General features: G+C 34.8%; 1 protein-coding gene across 6 annotated transcripts in view; it reads left to right on the top strand.

Annotated features, from left to right (window-relative positions):
- The window catches only part of LOC108309848 (pleckstrin homology domain interacting protein), a 144,491-nt gene that overhangs the window by 29,874 nt on the left and 97,220 nt on the right, over window positions 1-17,397 (top strand). For 5 of the 6 annotated variants that reach the window (XM_037741289.1, XM_017536401.2, XM_037741288.1 and 2 more), the window contains one exon: window positions 6,890-7,050. In XM_037741289.1, the coding sequence (XP_037597217.1) occupies window positions 6,890-7,050 (161 nt within the window). Of the gene's footprint in view, window positions 1-6,889; window positions 7,051-7,071; window positions 11,667-17,397 lie in introns of those variants that run through there. The other variant, XM_037741290.1, reaches the window with a different exon arrangement.

The following is a 17,397-nucleotide window of genomic DNA, read 5'->3' as shown; positions in this document are numbered from 1 at the left end:
ACTAATGAACTTGGAAGGTCATTTTTATAGATATTGCACTCTGATGTCTAGTAATGAATATAGGATTATTTTCTTGAAAAATCTATTGTTTAAAATTGGAGATGGCATGTATGAGGGGTAAATCAGTTTGGAATTTGTTTTCATGTACTCTTAAGTTTTTAATCAGCATTTTTATAGTTCACTCAAGTTTAGTGTCATAGAGTTCCAAACTCTTGTTTTATAGTGTTAGTTATTAGTCATATATGTAGAAAGCCAAAGCTTTTATTATGGATTGTGGAGATTAAAATTTAGCCTCGGTACTGATTATTTAGAATTTACTCCTTTTATTTTTAATTTAGGAATCATTTCTGCGATTATTAATTAGAAATTGTAATTACTTTTGCATTTTATTTACAGAAAACCTGGGAGCTTTCCTTCCAAGTGTTATCTTTAATTAGAATCAAAGAATAAAACTAGTCAATGCTGGCCATAGTGGTTCACGGCTGTAATCTCAGCACTTTAGGAAGTCAAGGCAGGCAGATAACTTGAGGCTGGGAGTTTCAATACCAGCCTGACCAGTGTGGCGAAACCCCATCTCCACAAAAATTACTAAAAAAATTAGGCGTGGTGGTGCACACCTGTAATCCCAGCTACTCAAGAGGCTGAGGCATGAGAATCACCTGAACCCAGGAGGTGGACGTTGCCCGATATTGTGCCACTGTACTCCAGCCTGCGTGACACAGTAAGACTCTGTCTCAAAAAAATAAAAAAGAAGTAAAACTAGTCAAAAGAGGGTAAAAAATGAATTAAGATTAATAAAAACAAACTTCTTGTAAAATACTAATATTATTTTTTGTCTGACTCTGTTCTGCCTCAGAAAAGGCCCAAATTTTGCTGAGATATACCTTCTGAGTTACATATTCTTATGCTTCATCACTTAGTTCTTCTCTTGTCACACAAATTGGTGCTGCAGATTTTAGAATCTATAGCTACATGCTTTTCTTTGCATTTCCTTAGGCTGCCAGCTGGACTCTGCTTTCATGAGTTGGCAGAAGTTGTAAGCGCTGTTTTTATGGTCCTCTAGTTCTGATTCTTAAGAGTGAACAGCTTTCCTACATTGGAGTAGTTATCATATAGCATGTTATATTACTATTAACAGTTAGAAAACAATAATAACAAAAAACACTAACTTCTGCATTTTGATAATTCATAGCCATTTTCATTTTTTTCCAAGTCATCTTTTTAAACCATGATTAATTTTGATCTTGGATAATTTATTGCAGCTTTATCATGTGTGGTTGTTCATTTTACAAAGATATTTGCAAAAGGAGAAAAAAGCCTAAATATTTTGTAGGGAGTTTATGGTATTTCTGCTATAGTACGTATTTGCAGGGATTTTTTTTTTAAATCGTGTGTTTTTCTAGTGCCCTCAAAAAGGTAGTTACCAGGCTTATTGCAGATGCTCTTTTATGGCAGCTACCTTTTTGTTTTTCTTTATGATCTTGGTTCAAATGATGTAGTGAGAGAAAAATGAGGTAACTTTATTATGTTTATCTTGTTTGAAGATCATCTGCATTGAAAACTTGAGCCAAACAACAGGAAGAAAGCACCAACTTCTAAATAGAAAGATGTCAGTTTGGGAGTAAAGCTAAATTTACATTTCCAACAAAAAATTTTTAAGTTTCTCTTTATTTTCAGAAGTGACAAATAATGGAGATACAATATTTTTAAGTGGACTCACGAGAGGAATATCCAAATAAATATTAAAACATCATTGATTGTAAGACTAAAATTTTGGTATGGGCATATAAATAGACTGTGAGTCATGCCACTGGCTGAGCACAGAAGAAAAAAATGTGTGTGTGAGTGTGCGTGTGTGAGTGTGCGTGTGTGTGTATACCATGTGTATGATAATGTTATCAGCATTTAATGGAAAAGAATTATTTATTAAATGGAAAGGCTGGAACAAATGATCAATTACTTGAGGGAGAAGAAATAATCTTAAGAGGCTTTATACTGAGTATCATAATGGTAGATGGATTAAAGAATTAAATGAGAAATCTGAACTACAAAAAAGAAAAAATGTTTAAGTAGATGTTTATTGTACTGACTGAGTAGGAGGACTTCATATTAAATCAGTGGAAAATATTAAAAGAATTGACTATGTAAAATTTGTGACATTGTGAGATGTCAAACAACAGCATAATATGAAAGCCAGGTATATTGTGGTAAATGGAAATGTTTCTTTAATAATGTAACTGGAGAAGTTGAAGTTTAGAAATTGTAACTTGCTTAAAGTCTCCATAGTGTCTTAATTTGGACACAGGTCTGTCAGACTTAAAACCTCTTATTTTGTTAAGGAATGCAACATAGCTGTTAAAATCTGTTTATGAGGTAAACCTTTGCAAAAGTTTAAAAGTGATTGCTGTGACGTTATGTTTTTTTTTCTTTTTTCATTTACATTCTTTTCTAAATTGAGTATGTATTAGTATTATGATTGGATAAGTAAATTCTTGAAAAATAAGTAGGCGTGAGCTAAGAGGTGACTTGTAGGGGAATTCGATGTATTATCCTAGCACCTAAAGAAGTAATGGATGAGAACCCAACGGCTGGATATGCACATAGTTAAATCTAATGTTTAAGAAGTTGTGGGCCTTTTGTTTAGTAATTAGTTTGTTAGACTTGAACACATATACTTTATTTCAAAGACTGTTCTGAATGATTTGCTGCAAATGACACTTTTTAGTATTTTGCTCCTTTTTTACTTCAGACTTTATTCAAATGGATAACCATGATTTCTGGACTTTTAGTTTCATTTATGGTCTATATTCAGAAAAGTAAGTACATTCCCCCTTATCCCCCAATTAAATTCATTTAGCAGGACAGTTAAAAAGAAGCACTATTTAGAGGTATTTTGAATCTTTTAATCTGTGAGATAAAATAAATCTTCCATTTTTAAAAATTCTTAAACCTAGTTTGTTATTGTTGTTTGAGACAGTGTCTTGCTCTGTTGCCCAGGCTGGAGTGCAGTGGCGCGATCTCAGCTCACTGCAACCTCCACCTCCCAGGTTCAAGCTATTCTCCTACATCAGCCTCCCAAAGTAGCTGGAATTACAGGAGCCCACCACCATGCTGGCTCATTTTTCTATTTTTAGTAGAGATGGGGTTTCACAGTGTAGTCCAGGCTGATCTTGAACTCCTGAGGTTAAGTTATTTGCCTGGCTTAGTCTCCCAAAGTGCTGGGATTACATATGTGAGCCACTGCACCCCATCAAACCTAATTATTTTTATTATGTAATGTATTTGTTAATTCACCAACCTGTGTCAGTCATCTACTAATTGCCAGCCTTGATTGTCAGCTCTTAGGCTAATCAAAGAACAAAATAAAATCCTGCCCATGTGAAGTTTGTTATGTTGTAGTGGGAAGAGGTAGGAAATAAGCAATGAATGTAATAAATAATTAAATATGTCTGGTAATAAGTGATAAATGAAGAACAAATATAAAGCTGAATAAAAGGGGATCACTAGTTACAGGTGATGGCAGGGGCTGGGTTGCAATTTTCAGTGGGCTGATTAGGTTAGGCCTCATTCAGAAGGTGGCAGCCATCTGAGAAAAGACTTCAAAGGGATAAGGGAATTAGCCGTATGTGGAGAAAGACTTCATGAGAGGGAACAGCCAGTGCCAAGACCTTAAGTTTGGATCATGCCCGGTGTGTTGGAAGAGTAGGAGATTGGAGTGTCTGGAACTGGTCAAGGGGAGAAGTAGCAGGTAGGGTCAGAGATAATGGGAGACAAGTTTATGCAGGGACATCTTAGGCTGATGTATCAGAAGTTGGTGTTTGCTCTGAATGAAATGAAGAGCATTGCAGTTTTGAATGGAGGAGTGATGTTGTAGTGCAACCAATTGGGATGCTTTTGAAATCTTCGTAGAAGAGGTTGCAGTTGGACTGATGCTGGAGGATAAAAAATAATTTGCCTAGTGAAAAAATAAGAGATTTGCTTTGGTAAGCTATATCTAAGAATATTTTCTGTTACTATACTTACGAAAATAAATGCACTTTTAAACGAAAATCATATGCCTCTTGATTTAAGGTTAAATTATAATACCATATAAAGAATTTATTCCTTTGTGTGCTGTTATCTGTTTAACCATGCTCATTTAAAAAATTGATGTTCTAGTTAATAAAATTTAAGGAATTCCGGTAATCCAAGAGACATTTCCTTTTTACTCAAAAATTCAATATTCTTTAGAAAATGAATAATTGCCATTTGCCATTCTGCCATGAAAGTATAGATTAAATTGAGCCATCTTGTATATATTAAGATTCATTTATATACTTTTTTAATTTAAAATGCTCTATACTCAGGTTTGAGAAATATAAGAGAATTTTTGTCCTTAAGGTACTTAAGATCTGGTAGGAGACATAGACATTTTGCAAATGATGTTATAAAAGAGAATGTGAGTTCATCGAATGTGAGTCCTAGCTCATCCTTCTCTCTATCTTTATACAAGTTATCTACCTATTTGATATGGTCAAGCCTTCCTCAAATTCAACTTCTTCATTTGTATAACTACTGAACTATACTTATATTTTCTTCTTTAAATCCTATAGTTAGAAAGTTTGAACCACCACCTTATTACCTGGAAATCTACATATGTTCTTTCTGTATGTCATATCTTTTAGTGCTGTTACACAAGTTTGTAAATTGTTTGAGAGCCAGGACTCTTTATAAGTACCTTTTCCTGTAGAATATAGTCATAGTATAGATAGCCAATAGTTAATTGGTAACTAAGCATTACAAAGGGTAGCTTGGAATATGGTTTTAATTATAAATATGTTTCACCTAATATGATTCTGGAAAATTTTGCTTGAAAATTTCACTGTAAAGTGTCTTTGAAAAGATTATTCTTTTTTTTTTTCAGTTGACTTCCAAAATGAAGTAAGTTTAATCCCATTTTAGGTCTAAGATTCAGTAAAACCTGTGTTTAAGAAGCAGTAACAGTTTCTTGGAATTAGTTTTTGTTTATAAAATACTTTATCATCTCTGATGTGTAGACTGTCTTTATAACAAATTTATCTTAAAAATTCTGACCTATATATTAATGCTTAATCATCATTGAGAAACGAGTCTTGATATATTATTTCCAACAATCATATTTTCGCACCTGAACAATGTTAAATCGTTTCCTAAAATTTGACAGTTTGGAAATTTTGGTTAGAGGGAATTAAAGTACATCTTGGTAATAGGGTCAATGTTTATGTGACATGTCATCACTTATTTTCTTAAAACAGGTGAGTCTGAGATGTGAGTGATCCTTGGTGTTTGGATAAGATAATTTTAGTTTTCATTTGGCAGGACAATTGACGTCTGGTTTTTGTGTCATTCTTGCATTAAGTATGTTTAGAGCCAAAGCATTGTAGGATGTCTTTTACCAGGCCATTCCTGGGCATGAAGAAAATGTGTCAGGGGCTAAGCTGTAATGGAAACTGATTGAGTCTCCGTTAAATTGTTAACACAACCAACTTAAGCCTAAAAATGCTGATTCACAACTGTCAAACCTTGTCTTAGACATTCCCAAGTGTTGGGATAGATTGTTGCATAGAACTAACGTGCTAACAGCAAGAAAAAATACTGTATTGGAATATAAAATTATTGCTGTAATAAAAAAGCTTTTGTAATAAAGAAATCGCTGTAATACAGAAATCTTTGGGTCTGGTGAGGAGATATGTAGCCTTTATATGTTCCTAGTGTTACATATAAGTGTAGTGTAATTCTTTGAAATATTATTGCTTAGGAACATATAAAGGCTACATATCTCCTCACCAGGCCCAAAGATTTCTTTTGGAGGGGGTTGCAGAGTGGCTGTGAAATACAGTGTGAGCCAAACATTTATTGGATGTGAATAATAAAGCAATATGAGATTCTTTATAATATACCCAAGATATTTGTGTTTTATCAGCTTTAGGGCATAAATACTGGGCCCTGTGCCTGGGTTAAGTTGTATTTTGTATATATATTTAATTTTCTTCAGAGCTAAATTCAGTTGAGAAACTCTAGTGCTAATTACCTATTGTAGATGGCAGTCACTGTTAGGGAAAATAAAAGCCTGTATTAGAAGACCATCTATAGGTTAATAAAGTACCTGCAGATCAGTCAACATATATTTGTTGAGCACCTTCTTTGTCCATAAGTTATCAGCATAGAAAATAAGTACAGTAGTAGTTTAGATGGAAGAGGACATTTTGGACTGGAGTCAATGTATCAAGCTTTTGGACAGAAGATAAACTTCAATCAAATCTTGAATGATGGTTAGAATGAGTAAGTTGAAAGGGAGAACTAATGGATTCCAGAGAAGGAATCATTATACAGGTGTTTTGCAAAATTCCTAGTTTAATTACTTTTTGGTAATGCAAATGACGAATTCCTTTGTCTTCTCTTGTTACAAGATATTTTTAACTATTATTCTGCATGTCAGATTTAGAGTATTCAAGTGTTACTCGTTGATGAAAAGCACACCAGTTTCCAGTTTGAAGTCCCTTTTTAAGAAAAATTATTTCATAGACAGTTTTTAAGGAAATGACACATAAAATGCTTTAGGATTTTAAAGAGCACTAGCCAGAGAGTACAGAAATCTGTGAGTTTTAATCCTAGCTTCATGTCTTACTTTGTGATTTTGGACAGGTCATTTAATTACATTTGCTTACACAAACTGAGAATGATAGTGCCTGACCTATTTCAGGTGAAACAACATTTTTATTCAGTACTTTTGCCTAGAAGCCATATGTATCAGAAAGCATCTTTATTTTTGCCAACACCTGATAAATTGGAATATGTGAATTCCCAAAAGGCAATAATTTAAGAAAATTAATATCTGTATTACCTTTATTTTTCCTCTTTTTCTTGTTAGCGGATACTTTGTTTTCAAGGAAGCTGAATGGGAAATACAGACTTGAGCGACTTGTTCCAACTGCCGTGTATCAGCACATGAAAATGCATAAACGAATTCTTGGACACTTGTCCTCTGTATATTGTGTAACTTTTGATCGAACTGGCAGACGGATATTTACTGTAAGTAATTTAAAAACTATTATTTATATTCATATGTGGAATTGAGTAATATTGCTTATAGGTTAACTTGAAATAAAACCTTGGTTTTTTCTTTTAATATGAAACTGTAAATTCAGGTGGTTTCACTTACTGTAACAGAAGAGTTTAGTTAAATTTGGATTTTATCCAAATTCAGGAAGTTTCTAAACAATATGTTGTAGCACAGTCACAATTATAATATGGTTGAACATCATGAATAAGTATAATTTTCAACATATATCAAATACACAGTTTGACATTTTGCAAAATGTCATACAACAGTTTTAACTTTAAACCAAGGACACTTCCCAAGTATGTTGAGAGATTATTAAATGTGCTTTTTTTAATAATTGTATGAGATTATTAAATATATTATCTGTAGAAAAACACTTAGGTATGAGAAATTTCCCTTGAAATAATGATTTGAAAAAAGACAAAAATTCTGAGCATATTTATATTCTTATTACTTGTTACTCTTAACACCTTGTTCTTCAGAATATCTGACGTGTTTAAAGAGCCACTTTGGGTTTATTTATTTGTTATTGTTTCTTGTAAGCTGTTGAATGGAGAAAAGAAAAGCTTTTGAACTTTAAGTGAGAAAATTCCTTTGGAAATATTTTCTGGTACCTTAACAGCTACATTTATTAAGTGTAATACAACACTATTATGATGATATTTATTATTAAACACTACCCTGTGGTCTGAAGGTGTGCATTCATTCACAAAGTTTTTAGTTTGTTTTGAAATAAGAAAAGGGAAGTGGAAGTTAAATGGAATTTTTCCTATCTATCTTTGAAGAGAGCAGCTGTGAATTTTACGTAGTTATGACAATTATAGATTCCTCTTTTTAGTAATTTTGCTTGTAAACTGAGACCTATTTATACCTACTACTTCTCCTCTACCCATACACCCAGTCATCTATAAAACAGCTAAATAGCAGGATGTGAGAATGCATTTTTATACTTTTCCCTTCCCTTGGCTCTAATCCACCTCAGGCATTTGCAGATACTTCTAATATCAGTATTTTCCCCCATTACCTTCTCTTGTATCAAGTATTAGTTTCAGAGTGGAAAATAGGCATCTCTGTATTTGTTGAAGTGCTTGATATACCTATAGTAGTAATTTGCTCTTAAATAGTAATTGAAAATTGTTGTAGCCATTCAAGTTTAATATGGTTATATTCAAAATCACCTCTCAAAACCTAAAGTAAATTTGGTTTTTCTAATGTTGCAAAGAATACTTTGAAAAACAGTAGTAAACAAGTAATGGAAAAGGAGCATTACATTATGTTTCTTTTACATTTTGGTCAGTATAAAGTTATGCCATTGTAAAGAACCTTGTAGGAATTCGTTCTTTAAAAATGATAGGGATTGTAATCATTTGTTTATCATATTTTATGAAGCATTTTACAAGTTTTGATATTAATTATACATATAATCTCTTGGAATTTTTTTAGGGAGAATGTAGTGAAATAGTGTGCTTTTTGCTATCTCATGAGTCTGGTAAAATGGTAGGTACAGACTTGGAAGAGCTTTTTGAACCAGGGTTCAGCATGCTACTGCCTGTGTGTCAAATCCAGTTTGTTATTTGTTCTTATAAATGTGATTTTATTGAAACCCAGACATATTCAGTTGTTTATATATTGTCAGTGGTTGCCCGTGCACTACAACAACACAGTTGAGTAGTTTTGGCTGAGACCGTATAGCCTGCAAAACCTAAAATATTTATCCAGACCTGTTCAGAAAAGAATTGCTATCATTTTTTTAGATATTTGATTCTTTAAGGGCATTTGATTTAGAGAATACATGAAGAGGAAGCTGTTTTTTGATTATTTTCTTTAGTTGAAAGCACATCAGTTGAGGGAAGAAAAGTAGCACTGTACTTCTTTATATGATCTTACCAAAAGTCTGAAGATGTTTGTGTTTTAAGAATATGATAGAGGTTGTTAACTGTGCCATATTCAGTTTCATTTGTAATTTTTTACTGCTGATTTGCAGTTGCAGATTTCAGAATGTTGTCTTATAATAAAAAATGCTAATATATGAGAGCACCGTTTTTTAAAAAATTACTTGTATTTTTATTATTTTCACTTCAAGTAGTGGTAGGGTACACGTATGTTCACTATTCATATTACTCTTTAATAAAGTGGGTGCTGAGTGTGTTTTTGCATTTCACTGGGCACACACTGGACACTAGTCCTTTGGAAATTAGTCTTGAGAATAGAATCAGCCTTTAAGATAGTAGATCATGATTAACCAGTGAAAGACTCCTGTGAGAGCACACTCTTACTATTTTTGGAGATAACAGTTTGTTAATGGACCAACCAGTATTTTCTTTTTATGTAATTGGTATTTTAAGACCTTGCAGATTTAATTCTAAGATATTTGTGTATATATATTTGAAAGCTTTTTTCCCAGGGATTAATTTTCTTGGGTCCTTTCCGAACAGGCACAGCAGGAGGCATAGAGTACTGTGGTTAAAAGTATCAGCTTTGACATCAGAGGGCTTTTAGTCACAGCTTTACCACTTCGACTAGTGAAACTCTGGCAGATTACCTCACCTCTTTAATCTCCAGTTTTCTCATCTCCTAGAGAGAGAGAGAGGAGTAGATAATAATAGTACCAACACATAGGATTTTTGTGGGATTACATGAAATAATGCATATAATTAATACTGAACAAAATATAGAGGAAGCAGTCATTAAGTTTTCCCTGCGACTACTTACAGATTTAAGTAAATTTTATCTTTTTTTTTTAAATGGAAATAAAATCTTATTTGTAAATGGTATATAAGAATTGAAAAGGAAATCATTATAATTGATAATTGAAATTCTGTATTAGGAAAATGTATCGTTATTTTGTACTATATTAACAATGGGTGCTTTCCCAATTATTCTAATGAGAAAAACCCAAGAAGGAAGATAGCATAATTGCCAAGTCAGATTTTGCTCCTCCCTAATTCTCTCTTAGCCTTTTAATGTTTTTTACTTGGTTTTAAAATCATTGCCTTAAACAACATTTACCAAAGAAAAGCAGAGTTAATGAATTTTCACAACTAAGGCACTCAAAAGTACATTGAACACCGTATAAAAAGCAGAGTTTTCCCCTTTTCAGAAACAAAATGTCTCTCTGACTCTGATTAATATGGTATAATAAAGAAAATGAGTTTATGCATTCCTATAATGAATTTCAGAGTTTTATGAGCCAACTACTGTTCTAAGCAATTGGGATACAGAATTGAAAGTAGTACTTGTTTTTGGAGAGTTCACAGATGATAAACAGACAATATTGATGTAATGTGTTAAAACCTTGACAGAAGGTGTACAAGATACTGAGATACCATATGATAGAGGTACCTAATCCAACTTTGTGGTACGAGATGGTAAAGGAAATTTACTAGAGAAGCAACACCTTGGTAAATTTAGGAGTTGAATTGGATATTGCAGACTTACGGAAAGGCATTTACAGACTTTGAGAGAATGTAACATGCAATTGTGTATTATTGGATATGGCATAGAATACGTATGGCTCATCATAAAGAGCTAGAGATATTGGTGTGGTACAAAATCAAGATACTTTTGTGACTTGGTAAATAGTTTCTTTTTTGAAGGCAGTGGATAGCTACTGGTTGATTAGGTTGGCAGAGTGAGTAGAATTTCTCTTTTCATTGAACCCTTTGGCATTATTGTAGAAGATGGATTGAAACTAATTGTATACAGAGAAATTGGCCGAAAGGTTCTGACAGTGATCTATAAAAGAAATCAGGGATTAAACAGTCTAGGTGGTATGGAATTAACAGATTAAAAATAGAATTTGTAGGACTCGAGAGACTAATTTGTATGTAGGGAGTGAGTGAGATGCAAGAGTATAGGATGACTTTTTTTTTTTTTTTTTAGGATGGCATATTTTTAACTTCTGTGATTTAGAAAGCCCTGTCATTTACTGTGGTAGAAATTTAAGGGGAGAAGTTTGTGAAGGTAAAACATGTTAATTTTGAGATATCTATGTGGAAGCCAAATAGAAATGCCCAGTAGGCAGTAGGAACTCAGATATTTAGGTTAGAAGATTTAGTTTAGGAGTCATTCAGCATGGAAAATGGAATACATTATCTCATATGTATCTAACATAAGAAGGCTGAAACTTCAGCTTTTAAAGCAGATGGAAGAAGAGTCAATGATTGAGACTGAGAAACTGCCTGAGAGGCTAGAGAGAAAAAGAAAAAAAAAAGTGTGGTATTATAGAAGCCAAGAGATGAGAATTTCATTAAAGGCAGACACCTAAAGTAAGATTAGTACTGAAAAACATCCTTTGGGTTTGTCAAGGTCATTGATGACTGCTATGGTCTGAACGTTTCTGTCCCCTCAAAATTCATATGTTGAAACCTAATCCCCAGTGTGGTAGTATTAAGAGAAGAACTTCAGGAAATTAGGTCTCAAGAATGGAACCCTTGTGGATGGGATTGGTGCCCTTACAAAACAGGCTCAAGGAAACTATGTGAAGACACAGCTAGAAGGCACTATCTGTGAAACACAAAGAGAGCTTTTAACAGACACCACATCTGCTGGCACTTTGACCTTGGCCTTCTGAGCCTCCAGAACTGTGAGTAATAAATTTCTGTTGTTTACAAATTCATCAGTCTAAGATATTTTGTTACAGTGGCTCCAACAAAGACCTAAAAATGTTCTATTTTAGCATTAGTAATAGGAATGAGATTGCAGTACACTCAAGAGGGCATAGGAATTGAAAAACTGAATACACTTAATGTAAACTAAACTTTCAAAAATGTGACAGTTAAAAGATATGACAATCTATCTTCTGAATGTGGAGTACTCCACTTAACTTTGTGCTTCTGCTACATTGTATTTTCCTATTACATTGCAGTGACAGGTGTCTGTTTTCCTATTAGGTTGTGAGCTTTGTCTTTGTTACTGTTACTTTTTACATCTGTAGTGCCTTGCAGAGTATCTGATGCATACCATGAATGATGAATGAATCAATCAATTTGAGATATAAAAATGACTAATGTCCATTCTTGCAGAAAACTTAGCATCTGTTAGGGGAGATACATATAAATATCTGTAAGATAAGTTCCTCTTTTTTTTATTAAAAAAAAATTTTTTTTTTTTTTATTGTACTTTAGGTTCTGGGGTACATGTGCAGATCATGCAGGATTGCTACATAGATACACATGTGGCAAGGTGGTTTGCTGCCTCCATCTACCCCGTCACCTACATCTGGCATTTTATTTTTCCCCATGTTACCCTCCCCTACCTCCCCATCCCACCACTGTCCCTCCCTTGGCCGCCCCCCCCCCAACAGACCCCAGTGTGTGATGCTCCCCTCCCTGTGTCCCTGTGTTCTCGTTTTCGACACCCGCCTATGAGTGAGAAAATGTGGTTTTTGATTTTCTGTTCATGTGTCAGTTTGCTGAGAATTATGGTTTCCAGATTCATCCATGTTCCTACAAAGGACACAAACTCATCATTTTTTATGGCTGCATAGTATTCCATGGTGTATATGTGCCACATTTACCTTGTCCAGTCTATCGTCCATGGGCATTTGGGTTGGTTCCAGGTCATTGCTGTTGTAAACAGTGCTGCAGTGAACATACGTGTGCATGTGTCTCTATAATAGAATGATTTATAATTCTTTGGATATATACCCAGAAATGGGGTTGCTGGGTCAAATGGTATTTCTATTTCTGGGTTCTTGAGGAAGTGCCACACTGTCTTCCACAATGGTTGAACTAGTTTACGCTCCCACCGACAGTGTAAAAGTGTTGCTGTTTCTCCACATCCTTTCCAGCATCTGTTGTCTTCAGATGTTTTAATGATCACCAGTCTATCTGGCGTGAGGTGGTATCTCAATGTGGTTTTGATTTGCATTTCTCTAATAATCAGTGATGATGAGCATTTTTTCATATGCTTGTTGGCCTCATATATGTCTTCTTTTGAAAAGTATGTGTTCATCTCCTTCACCCACTTTTGGATGGATTTGCTTGTTTTTTTCATGTAAATCTGTTTTAGTTCTGTGTAGATTCTGGTTATTAGCCCTTTTTGTCAGATGGATAGATTGCAAAATTTTTTTTCCATTCTGTTGGTTGCCGTTTCATTCTAATTGTTTCTTTGGCTGTACAGAGGCTCTGGAGTTTAATTAGGTCCCATTTGTTTATTTTGGCTTTTGTTGCCATTGCTTTTGTTGTTTTGGTCATGAAGTCTTTGCCTAGGCCTGTGTCCTGAATGGTTTTGTCTAGGTTTTCTTCTAGGGTTTTTATGGTGTTAGGTCTTATGTTTAAGCTTTAATTTAATCCACCTGGAGTTAATTTTAGTATAAGGTGTCAGAAAGGGGTCCAGTTTCTGCTTTCTGCCCACTGCTAGCCTGTTTTCCCAACACCATTTATTAAACAGGGAATCCTTTCCCCATTGCTTGTTTTTGTCAGATTTGTCAAAGATCAGATGGTTGTAGATGTGTGGTGTTGCCTCTAGGGCCTCTGTTCTGTTTCATTAGTCTCTATCTCTGTTTTGGTACCAGTACCATGCTGTTTTGATTACTGTGTAGCCTTGTAGTGTAGTTTGAAATCAAGAAGCGTGATGCCTCCGGCTTTGTTCTTTTTGCTTAGGATTGTCTTGGCTATGCGGATTCTCTTTTGGTTCCATATGAGAAGTGGTTTTTTCCAGTTCTGTGAAGAGAAGGGTCATAGGTAGCTTGATGGGGATAGTGTTGAAACTATAAATTACTTTGGGCAATATGGCCATTTTCACGATACTGATTCTTCCTAACCATGAGCATGGAATGTTTCTCCATCTGTTAGTGTCCTCTCTTACTTTGTTGAGTAGTGGTTTGTAGTTCTCCTTGAAGAGGTCCTTTACAATTCTTTGTTAGTTGTATTCCTAGGTATTTTATTCTCTTTGTAGCAATTGTGAACGGGAGTTTGCTCATGATTTGGCTCTCTGTTAGTCTGTTACTAGTATATAGAAATGCTTGTGATTTTTGCACATTGATTTTGTATCCTGAGGGTTTGCTGAATTTGCTTATCAGTTTAAGGATATTGGGCTGAGTTGATAGGGTCTTCCAAATATACAGTCATGTTGTCTGCAAATAGAGACAGTTTGAATTCCTCCTTTCCTAACTGAATACCCTTTATTTCTTTTTCTTGCCTGAATGCTCTGGCTAGAGCTTCTAATACTATATTGAATAGGAGAGGTGAGGGCATCCTTGTCTAGTGCTGGATTTCAAAGGGAGTGTGCTTCCAGTTTTTGCCCATTCAGTATGAAATTGGCTGTAGATTTGTCATAAATAGCTTTTGAGACATGTTCCTTCGATACCTAGTTTATTGAGAGTTTTTAGCATAAAGGGCTGTTGAATTTTGTTGAAGGCCTTCTCTGCATCAATTGAGATAATCAGGTGGTTTTTGTCTTTGGTTCTATTTATGTGGTGGATTACATTTATAAACTTGCGTATGTTGAACCAGCCTTGCATCCCCGGAATAAAGCCTACTTGATCGTGTTGGATAAGCTCTTTGATGTGCTGTTGTAATCCTTTTGCCAGTATTTTACTGAAGATTTTTGCATCTATGTTTGTCATGGATATTGGCCTGAAGGTTTCTTTTTTTGTTAAGTCTCTTCTGGGTTTTGATACCGGGATGATGTTGGTCTCATAAAATGATTTGGGAAAGATTCTCTCTTTTTTTGTATTGTTTGGAATAGTTTCAGAAGGAATGGTACCAGCTCTTCTTTAGAGGTCTGGTAGAATCAGCTGTGAACCCGTCTGGACCTGGACTTTTTTTGGTTGTTAGGCTATTAATTGCTTCCTCAACTTCAGCCCTAGTTATTGGTCTATTAATGTTTTCAACTTCTTCTTGGTTTAGGCTTGGGAGAGTGCAAGTGTCCAGGAATGTATCCCTTTCTTCCAGGTTTACTGGTTTATGTGCATAGAGTTGTTTATAGTAATCTGTGATTGTAGTTTGTATTTGTGTGGAATCAGTGGTGATATCCCCTTTATCATTTTTTATTGCGTCTATTTGATTCTTCTCCCTTTTCTTTTTTATTAATGTGGCTAGCGGTCTGTCCATTTTGTTGATCTTTTCAAAAAACCAGCTCCTGGATTTATTGATTTTTTTTGAAGGATTTTTCTTGTCTCTGTCTCCTTCAGTTCTGCTCTGATCTTAGTATTTTCTTGTCTTCTAGCTTTTGATGTTTTTGATTTTGTTCCACTAGCTCTTTCAATTTTGACGATAGGATGTCAATTTTAGATCTTTCCTCGCTTCTCTGGTGGGCATTTATTGCTATAAATTCCCTTTAGACACTGCTTTAAATGTGTCTCAGAGATTCTGGTACGTTGTGTCTTTCTTCTCATTGGTTTCAAAGAACATCTTTATTTCTGCTTTCATTTCATGTTTATCCAGTCGACATTCAGGAGTCAGTTGTTCAGTTTCCATGAAGCTGTGTGGTTCTGAGTTAGTTTCTGAATTCTGAGTTCTAATTTGATTGCCCTGTGGTCTGAGAGACTTGTTATGATTTCTGTTCTTTTGCATTTGCTGAGGAGTGAGTTACTTCCAATTATGTAGTCAGTTTTAGAGTAGGTGCAATGTGGTGCTGAGAAGAACGTATATTCTGTGATTTTGTGGTTGAGATTTCTGTAGATGTCTATTTGGTCTGCTTGGTCCAGATCTGAGTTCAAGACCTGGATATCCTTGTTAATTTTCTGTCCCGTTGATTTGTCTAATACTGACAGTGGAGTGTTAAAGTCTCTCACTATTATTGTGTGGGTGTCTAAGTTTCTTTGTAGATCATTAAGTACTTGCTTTGTGTACCTGGGTGCTCCTATATTGAGTACGTATATATTTAATATCGTTAGCTCTCCTTAATGCATTGATCCTTTTACCATTTTGTAATGCCCTTCTTTGTCTCTTTTGATCTTTGTTGGTTTAAAGCCCATTTTTATCAGAGACTAGGATTGCAACTCCTGCTTTTTTTTGCTCTCCATTTGCTTGATAAATCTTCCATCCCTTTATTTTTAGCCTATGTGTGTCCTTGCACATGAGATAGGTTTCCTGAATACAGCACCCTGATGGGTCTTGACTTTTTATCCAATTTGCCAGTCTTCGTCTTTTGATTGTGGCATTTACCCCATTTTCATTTAAGTTTATTATGTGTGAATTTGATCTTGTCATTTTGATGCTAGTTGGAGATAAGTTCTTCTCTTCTATAGCGTTTTGTTACACTGATCTCTTGTACTTCAGACTTGCGAAGCCCATTTATGGCTTAAAGTCTTTGTAGTAGGACATTGCCTGGGATTCCCTTCTCCAGAGTATTCATGTGGCTGATTTTTTTTTAATTAACAGAGACCAGTAGAAGATCTTAGTTTGAAGGTTGCAGTATGTCCCCACAAGATACTGATCAATTAAAGAGCAAACAATGCAAATTTACAGGGGAAAACCTAGGAAATTATAATGTGACCATGTTAGCTTCACTAGCTCTGCGATGAGTTGACATTGTGTGCTTTCTGAAGTGGTGCCCTGAGAAAAACACAGCTTCTTGTCTGTGGGTTTACTGCAAAAGATAATATGACCTGGATCTGATCATTAAGAAACATTTACACACCTAGATTCTGGGTCATCCTGCAGATTGTAAGGTCTGTATCCTTTATAACCTGCTGAGGACATGAAAGAGAAAACCTGAGAAAGTATTTCAAATTGAAGGAACCTGATGACGCATGTCAATTAGATATAATGTATATGGGTTTGTGGGCCAAAATGGAAAAGAGAACATTGTTGACAAAATAGTTGACAAGATTTGAATGGGGTCTGTAGATTTGGGTGTTATTGGTAGTGTATCAGTATTGATTTCCCAACTTACATAGGGAAATATCCTTGTTTTAGAAAAATACATACTGGGATATTTGGAGGTAATGGGGTATCAAGTCAGCAGCCTTGCTTTTAAATGCTTCAGAGAAAAGATTAATGGTAATAGAGTTATATGGAGAGAGAGGGAGGGAAGAAAGGCAGTGATGGAGATATGGGAGATATTTGTACTGTTCTTGAAACTTTTGTAAGTTTGAAATTCAAAATTATTTTAAGTGTATTGGAGGTTGTATAGAAGCAATAGTGAGCATTCAGTGCGTTTGGGAGTAATGGAAAAGAAAGGCAGCATATGGTAATTTAGAGGACGATAAATAAGTGTGAATAGAGAGGAAGGAACTACTAAGATAGCAAATTGAAGATATGAGAGGAGATTATTGATATGTAATGACTTTTTTTTTTTTTTGAGACAGAGTTTCGCTCTTGTTACCCAGGCTGGAGTGCAATGGCGCGATCTCGGCTCACCGCAGC

This window comes from Cebus imitator, unplaced genomic scaffold (genome assembly GCF_001604975.1).
Source record: "Cebus imitator isolate Cc_AM_T3 unplaced genomic scaffold, Cebus_imitator-1.0 Scaffold98, whole genome shotgun sequence".
Lineage (NCBI taxonomy): Eukaryota > Metazoa > Chordata > Mammalia > Primates > Cebidae > Cebus > Cebus imitator.
The sequence above is the reverse complement of the archived record's forward strand: the minus strand, read 5'-3'. Positions and strand labels throughout refer to the sequence as shown.